The 21,075-nt window shown below is 43.3% G+C and overlaps 1 protein-coding gene across 9 annotated transcripts in view; it reads right to left on the bottom strand.

The window, feature by feature from the left end:
• Positions 1 to 21,075, bottom strand: part of ACACA (acetyl-CoA carboxylase alpha) — a 332,440-nt gene that overhangs the window by 233,642 nt on the left and 77,723 nt on the right. For 6 of the 9 annotated variants that reach the window (XM_008011156.3, XM_073004877.1, XM_037993719.2 and 3 more), the window contains 2 exons: positions 18,744 to 18,790; positions 8,873 to 9,125 (listed from right to left, as the gene is read on the bottom strand). In XM_008011156.3, the coding sequence (XP_008009347.1) occupies positions 8,873 to 9,125; positions 18,744 to 18,790 (300 nt within the window). The remainder of the gene's footprint in view (positions 1 to 8,872; positions 9,126 to 18,743; positions 18,791 to 21,075) is intronic. The other 3 variants (XM_037993724.2, XM_037993723.2, XM_037993725.2) reach the window with 1 other exon arrangement.

The following is a 21,075-nucleotide window of genomic DNA, read 5'->3' as shown; positions in this document are numbered from 1 at the left end:
GAGGTTGCAGTGAGCCGAGATCATGCCACTGCACTCCAGCCTGGGCGACAGAGTGAGACTCTATCTCAAAAAAAAAAAAAAAAAAAAAAAAAAATTGTGGGCAATAATAGCACAATACCTACCTCATGGGATTGTTGTGACAATTCAGTGTGGTATTCCATAAAGCACAGCAGAGTATGTGGCATATAGTAAAGCACTTAATAAATGTAACCTGTTATAACTATTATTTTTCCAATTAGCTACTGAGAAAACTTGACTAATAGTTCCTAAAGTTAATGTGAAAAATAGAATGTAGGAACAATAGGCCTTCTCTCACTATTGTCCCCTAAACTTCTCTTTTGACCCAATGGAAGAAGTTGAAAGTCAATCCTAGATCCTCCCAGAATCTGACCTCGACACTATTATTTCCTATGGATAAAGGTCTGCACAGCTTTATATGAATTGTGAATGAAAATGAAATGTGGCTGGGCGCGGTGGCTCACGCCTGTAATCCCAGCACTCCGGGAGGCCAAGGCAGGCGGATTACGAGGTCAGGAGTTTGAGACCACCCTGACCAACATGGTGTCTCTATTAAAAATACAAAAATTAGCCGGACATGGTGGTGCATGCCTGTAATCCCAGCTACTCAGGGGGCTGAGGCAGGAGAATCGCTTGAACCCAGGAGGCAGAGGTTGCTGTAAGCCGAGATCGCACCACTGCACTCCGGTCTGGGCGACAGAGCAGAGCAAGACTTCATCTCAAAAAAAAAAAAAAAAAAGAAAGAAAACAAAGTGTGGTATCTAGGAGCTGATTCCAAACTCATTAACATACTATGACTAGTATCATGGGAGAAACTTTACAAATTATTTCTAATTACAAAAAGCTCAAAATTTTCTGGTTAAATTATTCTGAAGGGTCCAACATCTTATAGGCAATCTCATCTGAATTCTCAATTTTCAAAAATATTGGTAAAGTACTTTTCTTTCTAGATCAGAAAAGAAATAAAAATATAACTCAACTTCAGAGCTGTTCCTGAGTGAATATACTTTCTCCTTCCAAAGCAACAATTATTGTCTTGAACCCCAGTGACAGACCTCTTATGCTGGTTTTAGGTATACACAAATAACAGCAAATACAGATTGTTCTCCGATAAAGTTGTTAACCAAACACGTTTCATTTTATGTTAACCATAAAATGAAGGTCATTCAATGACTTGAACATATATTTTAAGGCACATGAGAGAAAATTGAGATCGAATTTCAAATACTATTGATATGGGAAGGGGACAGGGAAAGGGCAGAAAGGGCAGAGTGCCCTGCTGAGGGCTCCACCTTTGGCCTGTGCCCATGGACCTATGCGAGAGCAGGCATGCCTGTTTTTGCATCCAAATGCTTCATTTTCCAAGACCACTCTGGCCTGCCACACCCCCAATCCTGTGCCCATATAAACCTGAGACCTTAGCAGGGCACAGACACAAGTGATTGAACATCAAGAGGAGCAGAGGAACAGACCAGCAGACATCAGCAGACTGGCAGACTTGTGATGGCAGAACGACGAGGCAGAGAAAGAGAGGAGGGACGTCTGGACACCGAGGGGAATTCAACCGGAGGTGGTCAAAGAGTCCGAATCAAGTGCCGGGAGCCTGATTCCAGGGGAAGGCCACCTCCCTACTCCAGCCACTCCTTCCGGCTCCCCATCCATGTCACTGAGAGCCACTTCCACCACTCAATAAACCTTGCACTCATCCTTCGAGCCCACATGTGATCCAATTTTTCTGGTACACTGGGCAAGAGCTCAGGATACAGAAAGCTGTCACACTGGCCCTCTGCCCTTGCAATAAGGCAGAAGGTCTATTGAGCTGGTTAACACAAGACATCTGCAGACAGCAAAGCTGAAAGAGCACACTGTAACACATGCTCACTTGGGCTTTGGGAGTCGCAGACACCACCCCCAGATGGTGCCGTGGGGCTGGAGCCCAAAAGTGCTTCCCATGGCTGCTGCACTTGCCCATCTGCATCCTCCCCTTAGGGGTTTGAGCAGTGGGGCAACCAAAGGAGCGAGACACATCCCTGTGGCACATCCTGCAAGGGAAATGAGGGAATTCTCCTGTTTCACTGTAACATGAAGTATACACTGGGCAAGGTAGCTCACACGTGTCATCCCAGCACTTGGGAAGGCCAAGGCCAGACAATCACTTGAGGCCAGGAATTCAAGACCAGCCAAGGCAACATAGCAAGACCTCATCTCTAAAAAAATTTTAAAAATTAGCTGAGCACGGTGGTACACACCTATAATCTCCACTAGTCAGGAGGCTGAAGCGGGAGGATTGTTTGAGCCCAGGAGTTCAAAGTTAGTGAGCTATGATTGTACCACTGAACACTTCAGCCTGGGTGATAGAGTGAGAACCTGTCTCTAAACAAACAAACAAAAAACCCATACATGTAGCACAGGATAAAAAAGATTTAAAGAAAAGACACTATGCTAGATAGTAAGGTGGTGGATTTTTTAAAAAGAGGAAAGAAATCACACTATGCTAAGACGTAAAAGACCCAAATGTGGAGATAACCTTTTCCAACTGCACTTCAACCAGAAATTCAGCTTAGTAGTTGACAAATTGTTTATACCTCTGGTTGGTTGATAGCATGTGGTGCATTTTAAGTATGCAAAACTATCTGACCTCAAGTGACATCCCATAGGAGCAGAGAAACTGCCAATATCCATACAACTACATAGCTATGTTACATGCCAGTTTGATAATCATACACTGGTTATCAAAATTAAGATGTCCACTGGCCAGGTGCCTGTACTCCCAGCACTTTGTGAGGCCAAGGAGGGTGGATCACCTGAGGTCAGGGGTTCAAGACCAGCCTGGTCAACATGGTGAAACTCCGTCTCTACTGAAAATGCAAAAAATTGGCTGGGCGCAGTGGCTCACACCTGTAATCCCAGTACTTTGGGAGGCCAAGGTGGGCAGATCACCTGAGGTCGGCAACGCAATTCGAGACCAACCTGACCAACATGGAGAAACCCTGTCTCTACTACAAATACAAAATTAGCCAGATGTGGTGGTGCATGCCTGAAGTCCTAGCTACTCAGGAGGCTGAGGCAAGAGAATCGCGTGAACCTGGGAGGCGGAAGTTGCAGCAAGCCGAGATCGCGCCATTGCACTCCAGCCTGGGCAACAAGAGCGAAACTCTGTCTCAAAAAAAATAAATAAATAAGCGAGGCGCGGTGGCTCACGTCTGTAATCCCAGCACTTTGGGAGGCCAAGGCAGGCAGATCATGTGAAGTCAGGAGTTCAAGACCAGCCTGACCAACATGGAGAAACCCCATCTCTACTAAAAAAATACAAAATTAGCTGGGCATGGTGGCACATGCCTGTAATCCCAGCTACTCAGGAAGCCAAGGCAGAAGAATCACTTGAACCTGGGAGGCGGAGGTTGCGGTGAGTGGAGATCATGCCACTGTACTCCAGCCTGGGCAACAAGAGTGAAACTCCGTCTCAAAAAAAAAAAAATAGCCAGACGTGGTGGTGCATGCCTGTAATCTCAGCTACTCGAGAGGCTGAGGCGGGAGAATTGCTTGAACCTGGGAGGCAGAGGTTGTGGTGAGCCGAGATCGTGCCATTGCACTCCAGCCTAGGGAACAACAATGAAACTCTGACTCAAAAAAAAAAAATAAAAAAATTTTTTAAATAAATAAGTAAAATAAAATAAAATGCAAGAAATTAGCTGGGCATGGCAGGCTGGGCACAGTGGCTCATACCTGTAATCCCAACACTTTGGGATGCCAAGGCAGGCAGATCACAAGGTCAGAGACCTGCCTGACCAACATGGTGAAACCCGTCTCTACCAAAAAAAACAAAAATTAGTCAGGCATGGTGGCACGCACCTGTAATCCAGCTACTCAGGAGGCTGAGGCAGGAGAATTGCTTGAACCTAGGATGCAGAGGTTGCAGTAAGCCAAGATGGCAACACTGCACTCCAGCCTGGGGACACAGCGAGACTCCGTCTCAAGAAAAAAAAAAATTTGCTGGGCATGGTGGCGAGCACCTGTAATCATAGCGACTCAGGAGGCTGAGGGAGGAGAATTACTTGAAACCAGGAAGCAGAGGTTGCAGTGAGCCAAGATCGCACCATTGCACTCCAGCCTGGACAACAAGAGTGAAACTCAGTCTCAAAAAACAAAACAAAACAAAGTCCATATTTAGCCTTTCTTCTCAAATGTTCAATTGAATACTAATGAATTCCAGAAATACATCAACCTAGCTGATATATCAACCTCTAGCTGATCTTATCTAAAAATGAAAAGCCAAATCAGTTGTCTACAGTGAGGTCTGTATATTTACACCAAGCTGTAACTACTTTTTACTTAGGGTCTTCTTTTCTTTTTTTTTTTTTTTTTCTTGCTGTGATGGCCAGGCTGGAGTGCAATGGCAAAATCTCGGCTCACCGCAACCTCTGCACCCCTAGGTTCAAGCGCTTCTCCTGCCTCAGCCTCCCAACTGGCTGGAACCACAGGCATGTGTCATCATGCTCGGCTAATTTTGTATTTTTAGTAGAGATGGGTTTCTCTGTGTTGGTCAGGCTGGTCTTGAACTCCTGACTTCAGGTGATCCGCCTACCCCAGCTTCCTAAAGTGCTGGGATTACAGGCGTGAGCCACCACGCCCAGCCAGGGTCTTATTTTCAAATGTTTGGGTCATAAAGCTTAGAAAGTGATTCACCCAGCTGGGCATGGTGGCTCATACCTGTAATCCTAGCACTTTGGAAGACAGAGGCAGGCGGATTGCCTGAGATCAGGAGTTCAAGACCAGCCTGGCCAATAAGGTGAAACCCCATCTCTACTAAAATACAAAAAATTAGCCAGGAGTGGTGGCACATGCCTCTAGTACCAGCTACTCAGGAGGCTGAGGCACAAGAATATCTTGAACCTGGGAGGCGGAGACTCTGTCTCAAAAAAAAAAAAAAAAAGGCCAGGGTCAGGCACGCTGGCTCATGCCTGTAATCCCAGCACTTTGGGAGGCCAAGGCAGGTGGATCACCTGAGGTCGGGTCTAGCCTAACATGGAGAAACTCTGTCTCTACTAAAAACACAAAATTAGCCTGGCGTGGTGGCTGGCACCTGTAATCCCTGCTACTCGGGAGGCTGAGGCAGGAAATCGCTTGAACCCGGGAGGTGGAGGTTGTGGTAAGTGGAGATTGTGCCACCGCACTCCAGTCTGGTCAATAAGAGCGAAACTCCGTCTCAAAAGAAAAAAAAAAAAAAAGGCTGGGCATGGTGGCTCACGCCTGTAATCCTAGCACTTTGGGAGGCTGAGGCGGGCAGATCACCTGAGGTCAGGAGTTCGAGACCAGTCTGGCCAACATGGTGAAACCCTGTCTCTACCAAAAATACAAAGCTTAGCTGGGCATGGTAGCGGGTGCCTGCAATCTCAGCTACTTGGGAGGCTGAGGCAGGAGAATCACTTGAACCTGAGGGATGAAGGTTGCAGTAAGCCGATATGGTGCCACTGCACTCCAGCCTGAGCGACAGAGCAAGACTCCTTCTAAAAAAAAAAAAAAGAAAGAAAAAAAAGTGATTCACCCAGTCTTTCATTGGACTCTAGGAAGTACATGAAGCAAATAATCTCCATCGCAGAAAAAGTCTATTTTCTATTTGGCACATCCAACGTACCACTAGACTTCTCAGCACCTAAACTTGAGAGAGAGACTCAGTACCATCTTACATTATGGCAGTTACTTCGTTTGGTTTCAGATGACCTCCAGTTAACATCTCCTAGGAATGTACCTGCCCCCTTAATCTATGTCACCCATGAAGGATTAGGCTATTGGTTCTAAGAGCTAATCTTAAACTCAACTTAGTCTCTATTTAACTTTGAGTTCCAGGAGTGAAAAGGAGTATCTGAATCATTATCTTCAAATTTATAGATGACTCCAAGGAGATAATATGTACTGTCCATGGTCACACACCTAATTAGTGGCAGATGTCATAACAGAGGTCTTTCACCTATCAAATGAATTTGACTCAATTAAAATTACCCCAAAGGTCATCATATCCAGAAGTGACTTAAGGAATGGATAAACAGAAAACATTTTTCCTATTTTCGAATGTTAGCTATCTGAGGAGTGAGTTGGAACTGTCATTGTCTCCTTTCCATGCTGCTGATCACACTTCAATCCACGGCCCCTCCACGAGCTACAGACATGATTTTTGCAACAGTAAAGCATGCAAAGAAATTCCAGACACTCATGCCACTGACCACATAGACTTTGCATAAGAGCCACCAACTTTGGGAATGACTTGGCAACTACAGACTGCCTTGGGATATCACTAGCTGAGTTTCTTATAATGCGTTTATATCACCATTGCCAAACTCAGTTTCCTAATCCAGCAAATGGATATTATGTTTCACATAGACTCAACTGGACAGATTTCTCAAGATGCTGCGTGGTTTTATGGATTTGGAGTTAAACCAGTCTTTCTCACGAGGGGCACTATGACATTCTGAGTAGGAGATTTCTTGGTTGTGTAGGATTATCTACTATACCATAGAAGGTTTAGTATCATTGATCCTTTGTCCTTTGTCCTCTAAATCCAAGTAGTCCCACCAGTCACAACCCCCCTACAAACACTTCCAAATGACCTCGAGAGAAGAATGCCACCACCAGTATTAACCTTAAAGCCAACCATTAAATGAACTATAAAATAAAAAATGTTTACATAAAGATAAAAACCTAATCCCTTTTCCCTGCCACTAAAATACTGCTCTCTATTCCTCTTTTTAACCCAGAGATAATGCTTTGTTCACTAACTCCATCAGACCAACTTTGTCTGAACTAGTTATATAATTAAGACACCTGTATGGATGGGGAAGTAGAGTAGAAAAGTTACTGAAATAAAATCAGGATATGAGTTTGAATCCAAGTTCTCCGGCTATTCAAACTTAGGCAAGTTATTTCTCCTCACTGGGCCTTAGTTTTCCCAACTATTAAAAAGTATTGTATGGCCAAATGTGGTGGCTCATGTCTGTAATCCCAGCACTTTGGCATGCCATGATAGGAGGATCGCTTGAGGCCAGGAGTTCAAGACCAGCCTGGGCAACATAGCAAGACCTCTGTCTCTATTTAAATTTTTTAAATTAATTTTTTTTAATAAAATAAAATAAAAAGTGTCAGGTTAAATTATCTCTGGTTTATTACAATTCTAGGAATCTGTGAAGTAAAACATAATTAACTTGCTTTATACTTTTCTTTTGACCTCTACATAGCTAAATGAGGGTGATCACTAACAAATACTGCCTAGTCTCCCAGAAGCCCTGATTCCAAGCCCTAGGGATAACAGTAAGACAGAACAATCACATCCAGTCAGATCTCATATAGGATTTTATTATGGAGTCAGTATATTTAATGTATAAAACAGAGCTGAATTATTTTATGACCCAGTAATAATAGAGGTACCAAGATAATAACAGTAGCAACAGCCACCCTAACTTATGTTTATCTAGGATACACCTATAATCTGAATGCTCGCTGTACACAACAATCACCTAGATACCTTAAAAAAAAACAGCCCCAGTTCCACACCAAGCCAGTATCAAATGAATCAAAATCTCTAGGGATGGGGCTTATCTCCCAAGGCTCCCTGAGGTGATTCTGATGAACAGTGAGAACCAAGAACCACTGATCCAGACCTTTTAATCCAAGAACTGAAAAGCAAATGACCAAAAGTTAGTATCTCACACGCTAGTTATATAATCAAACATTGATAAATAAAAACAATCTAGTGTTACTACGTACTGACATTCTCAGTTACAGAGAATTGTGTTTCTAGAGAAAAAGGAGAGCTCCATTAACAGCCCTTCATTGGGGACTGGCCCTGCTAGAAACAGAATATAACTTCCTGACAATCTGATGAATCAGTTCAAAAAAACTTACTACGAAGTTGACAACCCCTGGAAAATTCCTATCAATCATCAAGATAGTTAAAACCATGTTAGTCAAAGTAGTGCAAAGACTGAAATTCCTCAACCTAATTCTTACTCACTAGCTCTCACTAAAAGACCTAGCAGGTAGAAGTGGCCGGGTGTAGTGGTTCATGTCTTTAATCCCAGCACTTTGGGAGGCTGAGGCAGGCGGATCACTTCAGGCCAGGAATTCAAGACCAGCCTGGCCAACATGGCGAAACCCGGTGTCTACCAAAAACAACAAAAATTAGCTAGGCATGAGGGCACGCACTTGTAGTCCAACCTATTCAGGAGGCTGAGGCAGGAGAATCTCTTGAACCTGGGAGGCGGAGGTTGTAGTGAGCTGAGATTGTACCACTGCACTCCCATTTGGGTGACAGAGACTCTATCTCAAAAAATAAAAATAAAAATAAAAATAGGCTGGGCGCGGTGGCTCACACCTCCAATCCCAGTGCTTTGGGAAGCTGAGGCGGGTGGATCATGAGGTCAGGAGTTCAAGACCAGCCTGGCCAACATGGTGAAACTCCATCTCTACTAAAAATACAAAAAATTAGCCAGCTTGGTGGCAGATGCCTGTAATCCCAGCTACTTGGGAGGCTGAAGCAGAAGAATTGCTTGAACCCAGGAGGCGGAGGTTGCAGTGAGCTGAGACCGCACCGCTGCACTCCAGTTTGGGCAACAGAGCAAGACTCCATCTCAAAAAAATAAAAAAGAAAGACCTAGTAGAACATGAAAAATTTGATGGGAACATACATGATTTCTGAAAAATACATCATTTATGACTTCCTCAACAAAGCTTTGAGTCCAGTGACATAGGAAAAGTCAAAGCAGTCTTCGCTAAAATCATTCTTGCTCTTTTCAGAACATAATCAGCAAAACTAACAAGACAGACCAATAAATAATAAGTAGACCATTAAACTCTCTCTTACCTTATGTGCAAGGCCAGGCCATCCTGTAGGCTAGAGATCCCCAAATCAGAGAGTGTATCTGAGCCAACAGAAGCAGGTGACAAAGAACCCTCCTTCTCCTCCAGTAGGTCCAGCTTCACCAGGTTGCTGATCTCATCCTCTGAGTTATCTTCAGACACAGAACCAATTATGAATCGAGAGTGCTGGTTCAGCTCCAGAGGTTTGGCCAAGGGAGATGGTTCATCCATTATTCCTCCAAAATGAGCTCTTAGAGCTATGGAGAAAATGAAGTGAGAAAGGCAGGTTATGAATAATAATCTATATCTGAGGTCAGCCAGAGGTTATATCTAATAGACCACAGCTGAGACTTGGAAGCAAGGCAGTTTGAGAACTAACTTCCTTGGCTATTTTATTTCAGGGCCTTTAATTTCTATAAGGGAGGAAAATTGAGATCATGATAACTATGCCCATAAATTAAAACCAGTTCCCTTTTCCTCAAAGAAATTTTTCTCAAAAACCTATAAGCCATTCCTAATCTCATTATCATTTGGTGGTATCCAAGAAATAATTATGATCAATGGGGAAACCTTTGCAGTAGGCAAAATCTGCTTGTTGTGATATTGCTATTTTGGTTGTTAGTAACAGAGGGATGGTAAGGGTTTGGATAGAGTGATGGTTGTTTGAAATGATATTTAAACTACATAATGCTCATCTGGCTTCAAACACTATATACTGAGAGGCTATAACTTTTATTTTATTATTTATTTATTTATTTGAGACAGGGTCTCACTCTGTCACCCACACAGCATGCAGTACTACAATCACAGTTCATTGCAGCCTCAAACTCTTTGGGCTCAAGTGATCCTCCTACCTCAGCCTCCCCAGTAGCTGGAACTACAGGCACGTGCCACCATGGCCGACTAATTCTATTTTTGTGTGTGTGTGTATGACAGAGTCTCACTCTGTCACCCAGGCTGGAGTGCAGTGGTGCGATCTCCACTCACTGCAAGCTCTGCCTCCTGGGTTCATGCCATTCTCCTGCCTCAGCCTCCCAAGTAGCTGGGACTACAGGTGCCCACCACCACGCCTGGCTAATTTTTTGTATTTTTAGTAGAGATGGGGTTTCACCGTGTTAGCCAGGATGGTCTTGATCTCCTGACCTTTCGCCTCGGCCTCCGAAAGTGCTGGGATTACAGCCGTGAGCCACAGTGCCTGGCCCATTTTTTTTTTTTTCTTTTTTGAGATGGAGTTTCACTCTGTCTCCCAGACTGGAGTGCAATGGCACAATCTCAGCTCACTGCAACCTCCGCCTCCTGGGTTCAAGCAATTCTCTGCCTCAGCCTCCCAAGTAGCTGGGATTACAGGTACCCACCAACATGCCTGGCTGATTTTTGTATTTCTAGTAGAGATGGGGTTTCAATATCTTGGCTAGGCTGGTCTTGACCTCCTGATCTCGTGATCCACCCACCTCAGCCTCTCAGAGTCCTGGGATTATGTGCGTGAGCCACTGTGCCCAGCCTAATTTTTAAATATTTTATAGAAATGGGGACTCCCTATGTTGCCTAGGCTGGTCTTGAACTCCTGGGCTCGAGCAATCTTCTCACTTTAGGCTCCCAAACTGCTGGGATTACAGGCATGAGCCACTGTGCCTGGCCTATGAATTTTACATACGTGTATACTTTTAAAACAAACTCCAGATAGGTGATTGTTAATTAAAAACAAAAACTTTGCTTGTCCTCGTGAGTTTTTTCTTAAATTATGCATTTTAAAATTTCACCCCAAAATGACTACTTTTGGCTCTAATGTGCTGACATTGATATAATGAGAAAGTGAATGTATCACCAAATTTAAAATCTATAATCATCTCAAGTAAGTATAATTTTCCTAAAGGTAGGGCCTTATTAGTTAGGATTAGATACTGCCAATAGCTAACTAAGAAACTAATTAACAGCAAACCATCATGGCACGTGTTTACCTATGTAACAAACCTGCATGTTCTGCACATGTATCCCAGAACTTAAAAGTATTTAAAAAAAAAAAAAAAGAAAAAGAAACTCATTAATAAAGACCAAAACAGCAACATTCATTCTCTTTTATGGAATGAAGTGCTGCCCATAAAAATTTAAAAATATTTTTTAAAAACCAAAATAAGAGCTCACAACAATAAAAACCCTAACTAAATGAAACAATATTTATTCTGTCATCTCAAAAATCATATTTTAAAATTTCAAAACTACAGATCAACTCAGTATTAAATAGCTTGTACCCAGATCAATTATTTCAATTCAGAAAATAAGCCTGGGCACAGTGGCTCACGCCTATAATCCCAACAGTTTGGGAGGCAGAGGCAGGAGGATTGCTTGAGTCCAGGAGTTCAAGACTAGCATGAGCATCAAAATGAGATCCCATCTCCACAAAAAAAAAAAAAAAAAAAAAGATTGGCTGGACGCGGTGGCTCACACCTGTAATCCCAGCACTTTGGTAGGTCGAGGCGGGTGGATCATCTGAGGTCAGGAGTTCAAGACCAGCCTGGCCAACATAGTGAAACCCTGTCTCTACTAAAAATACAAAAATCAGCTGGGTGTGGTGACATATGCCTATAATCCCAGCTACTCGGGAGGCTGAGGCAGGAGAATCGTTTGAATCCGGGAGGCAGAAGTTGCAGTAAGCCAAGATCATGCCACTGCACTCCAGCCTGGGCAACAGAGCGAGACTCTGTCTCAAAAAAAAAAAAAAAAAAGACAAAGAAAAAAGATTAATTCAGGAAATAATAATTCCCATTTGTGGACCTTTTAGAGATTCTCTTGACTGATCCCGACCTCAACTTGTATACTGATGGAAGTTCCTTTGCAGAGAAAGGACTTCAAAAAGTGGGTTATGCAGTGGTCAGTGATAATGGAATACTTGAAAGTAATCCCCTCACTCCAGAAACTAGCGCTCAGCTGGCAGAACTAATAGCCCTCACTCGGGCACTAGAATCAGGAGAAGGAAAAACGGTAAATGTATATACAGACTCTAAGTATGCTTACCTACTCCTCCATGCCCATGCAGCAATATGGAGAGAAAGGGAATTCCTAACCTCTGAGGGAACACCTATCAAACATCAGGAAGCCATTAGGCGATTATTACTGGCTGTACAGAAACCTAAAGAGGTGGCAGTCTTACACTGCTGGGGTCATCAGAAAGGAAAGAGAAATAGAAGGGAACCGCCAAGCGGATATTGAAGCCAAAAGAGCTGCAAGGCAGGACCCTCCATTAGAAATGCTTATAGAAGGACCCCTAGTATTGAGTAATCCCCTCTGAGAAACCAAGCCCCAGTACTCAGAAGAAGAAATAGAATGGGGACCCTCATGAGGACAGTTTCCTCCCCTCAGGATGGCTAGCCACCGAAGAAGGAAAAATACTTTTGCCTGCAGCTAACCAATGGAAATTACTTAAAACCCTTCACCAAACCTTTCACTTAGGCATTGATAGCACCCATCAGATGGCCAAATCATTATTTACTGGACCAGGCCTTTTCAAAACTATCAAGCAGATAGTCAGGGCCTGTGATGTGTGCCAAAGAAATAATCCCCTGCCTTATCGCCAAGCTCCTTTAGGAGAACAAAGAACAGACCATTATCCAGGAGAAGACTGGCAACTAGATTTTACCCACATGCCCAAATCTCAGGGATTTTAGTATCTACTAGTCTGGGTAGATACTTTCACTGGTTGGACAGAGGCCTTCCCCTGTAGGACAGAAAAGGCTCAAAAGGTTATAAAGGTACTAGTTCATGAAATAATTCCCAGATTTGGACTTCCCTGAGGCTTACAGAGTGACAATGGCCCTGCTTTCAAGGCTACAATAACCCAGGGAGTATCCCAGGCATTAGGTATACAATATCACTTACACTGCGCCTGGAGTCCACAAGCCTCAGGGAAGGTCGAGAAAATGAATGAAACACTCAAATGACATCTAAAAAAGCTAACCCAGGAAACCCACCTCACATGGCCTGCTCTGTTGCCTATAGCCTTACTAAGAATCCGAAACTCTCCCCAAAAAGCAGGACTTAGCCCATACGAAATGCTGTATGGACGGCCCTTCCTAACCAATGACCTTGTGCTTGACCAAGAGACGGCCAACTTAGTTGCAGACATCACCCCCTTAGCTAAATATCAACAGGTTCTCAAAACATTACAATGAGCCTGTGCCCGAGAAGAGGGAAAGGAACTATTCCACCCTGGTGACATGGTATTAGTCAAGTCCCTTCCCTCTAATTCTCCATCCCTAGATACATCCTGGGAAGGACCCTACCCAATCATTTTATCTACCCCAACTGTGGTTAAAGTGGCTGGAGTGGAGTCTTGGATACATCAGACTCAAGTCAAACCCTGGATACTGCCAAAGGAACCCGAAAATCCAGGAGACAACGCTAGCTATTCCTGTGAACCTCTAGAGGATCTGTGCCTGCTCTTCAAATGACAACTGGGAGGAAAGTAACTAATATCATAAATCCCCATGGCCCTCCCTTATCATATTTTTCTCTTTACTGTTCTCTTACCCCTTTCACTCTCACTGTAACCCCTCCATGCCGCTGTATGACCAGTAGCTCCCCTTACCAAGAGTTTCTATGGAGAATGTGGCGTCCCGGAAATATTGATGTTTCATTGTATAGGAGTTTATCTAAGGGAACCCCCACCTTCACTGCCCACACCCATATGCCCCACAACTGCTATAACTCTGCCAGCCTTTGCATGCATGCAAATACTCATTATTGGACAGGGAAAATCATTAATCCTAGTTGTCCTGGAGGACTTGGAGCCACTGTCTGTTGGACTTACTTCACCCATACCAGTATGTCTGATGGGGGTGGAGTTCAAGATCAGGCAAGAGAAAAACACATAAAGGAAGTAATCTCCCAAATGACCCGAGTACATAGCACCCCTAGCCCCTACAAAGGACTGGATCTCTCAAAACTACATGAAACTCTCCGTACCCATACTCGCCTGGTAAGCCTATCTAATACCACCCTCACTGGGCTCCAGGAGGTCTCAGCTCAAAACCCTACTAACTGTTGGATGTACCTCACCCTGCACTTAAGGCCATACATTTCAAACCCTGTACCTGAACAATGGAACAACTTCAGCACAGAAATAAACACCACTTCCGTTTTAGTAGGACCTCTTGTCTCCAATCTGGAAATAACCCACACCTCAAACCTCACCTGTGTAAAATGTAGCAATACTATAGACACAACCAACTCCCAATGCATCAGGTGGGTAACTCCTCCCACACGAACAGTCTGCCTATCCTCAGGAATATTTTTTGTCTGTGGTACCTCAGCCTATCGTTGTTTGAATGGCTCTTCAGAATCTATGTACTTTCTGTCATTCTTAGTGGCCCCTATGACCATCTACACTGAACAAGATTTATACAATCATGTCGTACCTAAGCCCTGCAACAAGTACCCATTCTTCCTATCGTTATCGAAGCAGGAGTGCTAGGTGGAGTAGGTACTGGCATTGGCGGTATCACAGCCTCTACTCAGTTCTACTACAAACTGTCTCAAGAACTAAATGGTGGCATGGAATAGGTCGCCGACTCCCTAGTCACCTTGCAAGATCAACTTAACTCCCTAGCAGCAGTAGTCTTCAAAATCGAAGAGCTTTAGACTTGCTAGCCACCGAAAGAGGGGGAACCTATTTATTTTTAGGGGAAGAATGCTGTTATTATGTTAATCAATCCGGAATCGTCACCGAGAAAGTTAAAGAAATTCGAGATCGAATACAAGGTAGAGCAGAGGAGTTTCAAAACACTAGACCCTGGGGCCTCCTCAGCCAATGGATGCCCTGGATTCTCCCCTTCTTAGGACCTCTAGCAGCTATAATATTGCTACTCCTCTTTGGACCCTGTATCTTTATCCTCCTTGTTAAGTTTGTCTCTTCCAAATCGAAGCTGTAAAACTACAAATGGTTCTTCAAATGAAGCTCCAGACACAGTACATGACTAAGATCTACCACAGACCCCTGGACCAGCCTGCTAGCCCATGCTCCGATGTTAATGACATGGAAGGCACCCCTCCCAAGGAAATCTCAACGGCACAACCCCTCCTACGCCCTAATTCAGCAGGACGCAGTTAGAGCGGTCGTTGGCCAACCTCCCCAACAGCACTTGGGTTTTCCTGTTGAGAGGGGGAACTGAGAGACAGGACTAGCTGGATTTCCTAGGCCTACTAAGAATCCCTAAGCCTTGCTGGGAAGGTAACCGCATCCACCTTTAAACACGGAGCTTGCAACTTAGCTCACACCTGACCAATCAGGTAGTAAAGAGAGCTCACTAAAATGCTAATTAGGCAAAAACAGGAGGTAAAGAAATAGCCAATCATCTGTTGCCTGAGAGCACAGCGGGAGGGACAATGATTAGGATATACACCCAGGCATTCGAGCCAGCAGCGGCTATCCTCTTTGGGTCCCCTCCCTTTGTATGCTGTGTCTTCACTCTATTAAATCTTGCAACTGCAAATAAATAAATAAATAAAACCCAATTGTGATTTTGAGGTGCTCTAAGATATGGTACATTAATAGATAATAAATGTATTATTAATAACTCTGTATGCTATAACCCACTGTGAAGTATGAAAGTAGGTGGACAGTAGTGCTCCTTGACATCAGATGAGAAACCATTAATACTTTAAAATGTTTGGGAATCACCACTGAACATGTGAAAATTACATATGCACGATTGTTCTGGTGTAATTCGTGAGTCACAGTTTATTCATTTACAGAGACAAACAGCATTTATAAACGTTAGAGTAGTGTGATCCTCAAAGTGTGGTCCCTGGACCAGTGGCATCCCCTGGGAACTTGCTAGAAGTGCAAATTCTTGGGCCCTACCCCAGACCAACTAACCGTATCAGAACCTACAGGTAAGCATCTATCAATCTATGCTTTCACAAGCCCTAAAGGTTGAGAATCACTGTGGTACAAGAATAAAACAGTAATTAACAAATTGGCAGGACTGCTAAAACAAAACTAAAGAAAACCTATACCAGCCTGGGCACCATAGTGAGATCCTATCTCTAAAAAAAATTGTTTTGAATTACCTGGGTGTGGTGGCATACACCTGTAGTCCCAGCTACTGGGGAGGCTGAGGTGGGAGAATCGTTTGAGCCCAGGAGCTCAACAGTGCAGTGTGCTGTGATAGCACCACTGTACTCCAGCCTTGGTGCAGAGCAGGACTTTGTCTCAAAAAAAAAAAGAAAACTACAGATATTTCCTTTTTTTTTACAGGCAGGGTCTTGCTCTGTCACTCAGGCTAGAGTGCAGTGGCATGATCCTCGTTCACTGCAGCCTCAAACTCCTAGGCTCAAGCAATCCTCCTGCCTCAACCTCCCAAATAGCTGGGACTACAGGCATGCACCACTATGCCTGGCTACTTTTTGTTTTTTTGTACAGACAGAGTCTCCACATGTTGCCCAGCCTAGTCTCAAACTCCTGAGCTCAAGTGATCCTCCCACCTTGGCCTCCCAAAGGGTTGGGATTATAGGTGTAAGACACTGAGCCCAGCCTAACATTTCCTGAAAGTGAACTGGAGATTACTTTAGCTAACTTTTATCTTTAAAACTATAATCAGCCGGGCGTGGTGGCTCACGCCTGTAATCCCAGCACTTTGGGAGGATGAGGCAGGTGGATCACGAGGTCAGGAGATCGAGACCATCCTGGTTAACACGGTGAAACCCCATCTCTACTAAATATATAAAAAATTAGCTGGGCGTAGTGGCGGGCACCTGTAGTCCCAGCTACTCTGGAGGCTGAAGCTGGAGAATGCCGTGAACCCAGGGGGCGGAGCTTGCAGTGAGCAGAGATCATACCACTGCACTCCAGCCTGGGCTACACAGTGAAACTCCATCTCAAAAATAAAATAAAATAAAATAAAACTAGAATCAAATATAAAAGTATCATGCAATGTGAGCCAAGGTCGCCACTACACTCCAGCCTGGTGACAGAGCGAGACTCCGTCTCAAAAAAAAAAAAGTATCATGCAACAGAAAAAATTTGCTGTCTAAATTTATTATACATTTCTCCCTTGAAATATTAGGTCTTAAAAAAAGTTCAAGACCAGCCTGCCCAACATGGGGAAACCCCATCTCTACTAAAAATACAGGCCAGGCGCAGTGGCTCATGCCTGTAATTCCAGCACTTTGGGAGGCCAAGGCGGGTAGATAACCTGAGGTCAGGAGTTTGAGACCAGTCTGGCCAACATGGCAAAACCCCGTCTCTACTAAAAATACAAAAATTAGCTGGGCGTGGTGGTGCGTGCCTGTAATCCCAGCTACTCAGGAGGCTGAGGTAAGGAGAATCGCTTAAACCTGGGAGGTGATAGAGCGAGACTCTTAAAAAAAAAAAAAAAAAAAAAAAAAAAAGGGCCGGGCGCGGTGGCTCAAGCCTGTAATCCCAGCACTTTGGGAGGCCGAGATGGGCGGATCACGAGGTCAGGAGATCGAGACCATCCTGGCTAGCACGGTGAAACCCCGTCTCTATTAAAAATACCAAAAACTAGCCGGGCGAGGTGGCGGGCGCCTGTAGTCCCAGCTACTCGGGAGGCTGAGGCAGGAGAATGGCGTAAACCTGGGAGGCGGAGCTTGCAGTGAGCTGAGATCCGGCCACTGCACTCCAGCCTGGGCGACAGAGCGAGACTCCGTCTCAAAAAAAAAAAAAAAAAAAAACCTTTAAAGGGCTCCTATTATTTTTGGCCAGGCACAGTCGCTGTCTGTAATCCCAGCACTTTGGGAGGTCAAGGCGGGTGGGTCACCTGAGATCAGGAGTTCAAGACCAGCCTGGTCAACATGGTGAAACCCCATCTTTACTAAAAATACAAAAAATGAGCCAGGCGTGGCAGTGGGCACCTGTAATCCCAGCTACTTGGGAGGCTGAGGCAGGAGAATCGCTTGAACACAGGAGGGAGAGGTTGCATTGTGCTGAGATCGCGCCACTACACTCTAGCCTGGGTGACAGAGACTCCCTCTGTCTCAAAAGGAAAAAAAAAAAAGAAAGAAAGGAAGGAAGAAAAAAAGGCAGAGAGGGAGGGAAAAGGGGAAAAGGGAGGGAAAAAGGAAGAAAGGGGGAGGGAGGGGAACGTTCCAACAGACTGACTACACTGAAGAACACCAAAAGTTACAACAGCAAAAAGCCTATTTCACATTTACAGCAGTAAATAGTTAAGTTTAAAAATAACAGTAGATCCAAAAAATGAAATCCCATCCCAACTAACAGAACATACTGAGTGCCTTGTTTACAAGGTAAGTAAACAAGGCACTCAGGTGCAGATTCCAGCTTGCAGTCTGACTGAAGTTAGGTGACCACACAAAAGAGAAAATCCACAAAAAAAGGCAGAATTCTTTGATTCCATGGGAGAAGAAAAAGAAAGAGTTAATAAAACATGGTTTCTGGGCTAATAAGTGAGAGTCTCAATAAGGCCAACTTCAAGTTCCTAGCTAAGAAGACCATGAAGGCAGCCTTCTCTAAACGGTTATGTAGATTGGAGGCAACTCAGTGTGAACAGCTAAAAAGCCTGTCCAGCAACCGTACTGAATGGTATTTCCCAGGCACGAGCCTACAGACCAACAGAAAAGAGAGGTCATGTATGGAAAATCACTGAGTAGCTGTCCAGACACTCTAGAAGCTACTCCACAGCCTGTCTCATTTCCACTGATTCTAATCCTGAATTAAAGAGAGAACGCAGTTGAGTACCATTGTTAGACTCTTTGTTCACTTCAGGTTATCCACCCTAAATCTGCCTATATTATTTTGGGGAAGTCAACTTTCAACACAAAAGCCTACAGTTTGATATTTTACAACATGAACAAAATTTTTATCACATTGTAAACAAGAAGGAGTATTATTTGTAACTGACCTCTTATAATTCTTATTGTCTGAGTAGATATCCACCTCCAAAAAGAACTAAAGAGAGAAAAAGAGAGAAAAATTTTAAGGTTTTTTTTTTCTTAAGAAACAAACTTTTGTCAATTCCTGTTTTGCTCAGCATAATACAAAGGTAATAATATACAAAGTATCTATTTTTCTGGTCAAATCTATTATTTAACTTAAAGCACAAAGTTTAGCAGTTTAACTATTATTTGTTCAATTCTGTAAATCAAACACATTACATACTTTATTGTTTATGAAAATATTAAACAATAGAACAAGCTTACCATTTCACAAGGTGGCTTTTCCTATTGTATACTTGACGAATACATTTCAACATTTTCATTTCTAATATTTCATCAAAAAAGAGGCAGTGGGGAGAAGAGAACCACTAGATTCTCTACAATTCACTTAAACTCTGATTATGTTTCCAAGCGGTTACACCTACCCACAAAGGTTGGGAGCCAGGGGGAAGACAGAGCACCCATTATACAAAGTCCCTAAACTGTAAGAGATCAAAGAGTCTCTAGCGACTCCCCAAATCCTGGGTTTCCTTCTTAAGCCTGACAATTTAAATGTATCTAGGGTAGAAATTCTCAACTCTGATTATGTTTAAGAATCACCTGTGGAGCTTTTAAAACTTGTACAAAGTCTAAACTCCACCCTAGATCTGCTGAATCAGAATTGCAGCTAGAAGCCCAGGGATATCAACTTTAAGTTCCACAGTTAATTGACATTGATGCAAATACAGGGTTGAGAACCACTGGTTCAGGACAGAGAAGAAACAAAAGGAAAGAACCTATCACACTGATAGGGAAATCTAAAACTTCCAAGAGAGGACCCCTAAATGACAAGGGACAAGATTTAGGATATTAGGACTTATCCAGTTATGGAATCTGAGCTAGTATTATTCCCTACAATTGAGAAGAGGAAGGAAAAAGTTTGGATCATGTAACCAAACATGCAGTGAAGCTGGAGTTAAAACCTAGGACCAACCAAGCTCAAACTCCGACTCTGTCACGTATTGCAAGTGACTGCAGACTTGAACGGGTCACTTAACGTCTCTGTATATTTTACAGACAAGCCTCCTCATCTGTAAAAATAAAAAAGAAAGTCTTCTGGGCAGTGGTGTGCACCTATAGTCCCAGCTACTTGGGAGGCTGAGGCAGAGGTGTGCTAGAGTACAGGAGTTGGAGGCTGCAGTGTGCTATGATCACACCTTTGAAAAGCCAATGCACTCTAGCCTGGGCAACTTAGCAACACCCCATTTCAAAAATAAATAAATTAATGAATTTAATTAAGTTTAAAGAAGGTCATTTGTACCTTATAGGACTGCTGTGAAAACTAAGAATATATGAAAGGATTTTGTAAACTATAATGCAACAGGCCAGTGTTTTTCAAATTATGGGTTACCACCCAGCAAAACATTAAGAAATCAATTTAGCAAGTTATAACCAATATTTTGAAAATGAAGTAAGATAGAAATGTTAAGATATACCATAGTTTATGAGAGCATCTATAGTTTTATAAATTTTTGTTTTAGTTATATATAGGTCATGATGTAAATGACATTTTATTACGAGTTGTGTCAAAAACGTCTTAAAGCAGCCAGATGTGGTGGCTCACACCTGTAATCCCAGCACTTTGGGAGGCCAAGATGGGCAGATCACCTGAGATCAGGAATCAAAACCAGCTGGGCCAACATGGTGAAACCTCGTCTTTACTAAAAATACAAAAATTAGCCAGGCATGGTGGTGTGTGCCTGTAATCCCAGCTACTCCGGAGGCTGAGACAGGAGAATCACTTGAACCCAAGAAGCAGAGGTTGCAGTGAGCACCCCACTGCACTGCAGCCTGGGCAGCAGAGCAAGACTCTGTCTCCAAAAAAAAAAAAAAAAAGTCTTAAAGCCACAACTAATCCTTACTCCCTCACTCCCTCCAGTTTATAACCTCACTAGACAGCAAAGACAGTCAGTTAAGTACATAAACCAGTGATTCTTAAAACTGTCTCAACTGTTGTTTGATAAAAGCTATGGACCTTTTCTTGACAAAAATGTACCTTCATACAAAATGTTCCTTGCATACAGGTTTGAGATTCCTAAACTCCTGCCCTGAATTAGGTTAAGACCTCTTTCTCCAGAAAGAGGACTAAAAAAGAAGCTGACCTTTGGGGAAGGTTCATATAATTGCTGTCTTAGTTCTAAAACAAGGCCTTTTTCCAGATCTAGTCTGCCTACTCAAATAAAAATTATTTTCTTCATTATATAAAATTGTTGACAATGCCAAATTCTCTTTTATTTAAAAAATATATCATGTGGCCAG

This window comes from Chlorocebus sabaeus, chromosome 16, assembly GCF_047675955.1.
Source record: "Chlorocebus sabaeus isolate Y175 chromosome 16, mChlSab1.0.hap1, whole genome shotgun sequence".
In the NCBI taxonomy this organism is placed as follows: domain Eukaryota; kingdom Metazoa; phylum Chordata; class Mammalia; order Primates; family Cercopithecidae; genus Chlorocebus; species Chlorocebus sabaeus.
The sequence above is the reverse complement of the archived record's forward strand: the minus strand, read 5'-3'. Positions and strand labels throughout refer to the sequence as shown.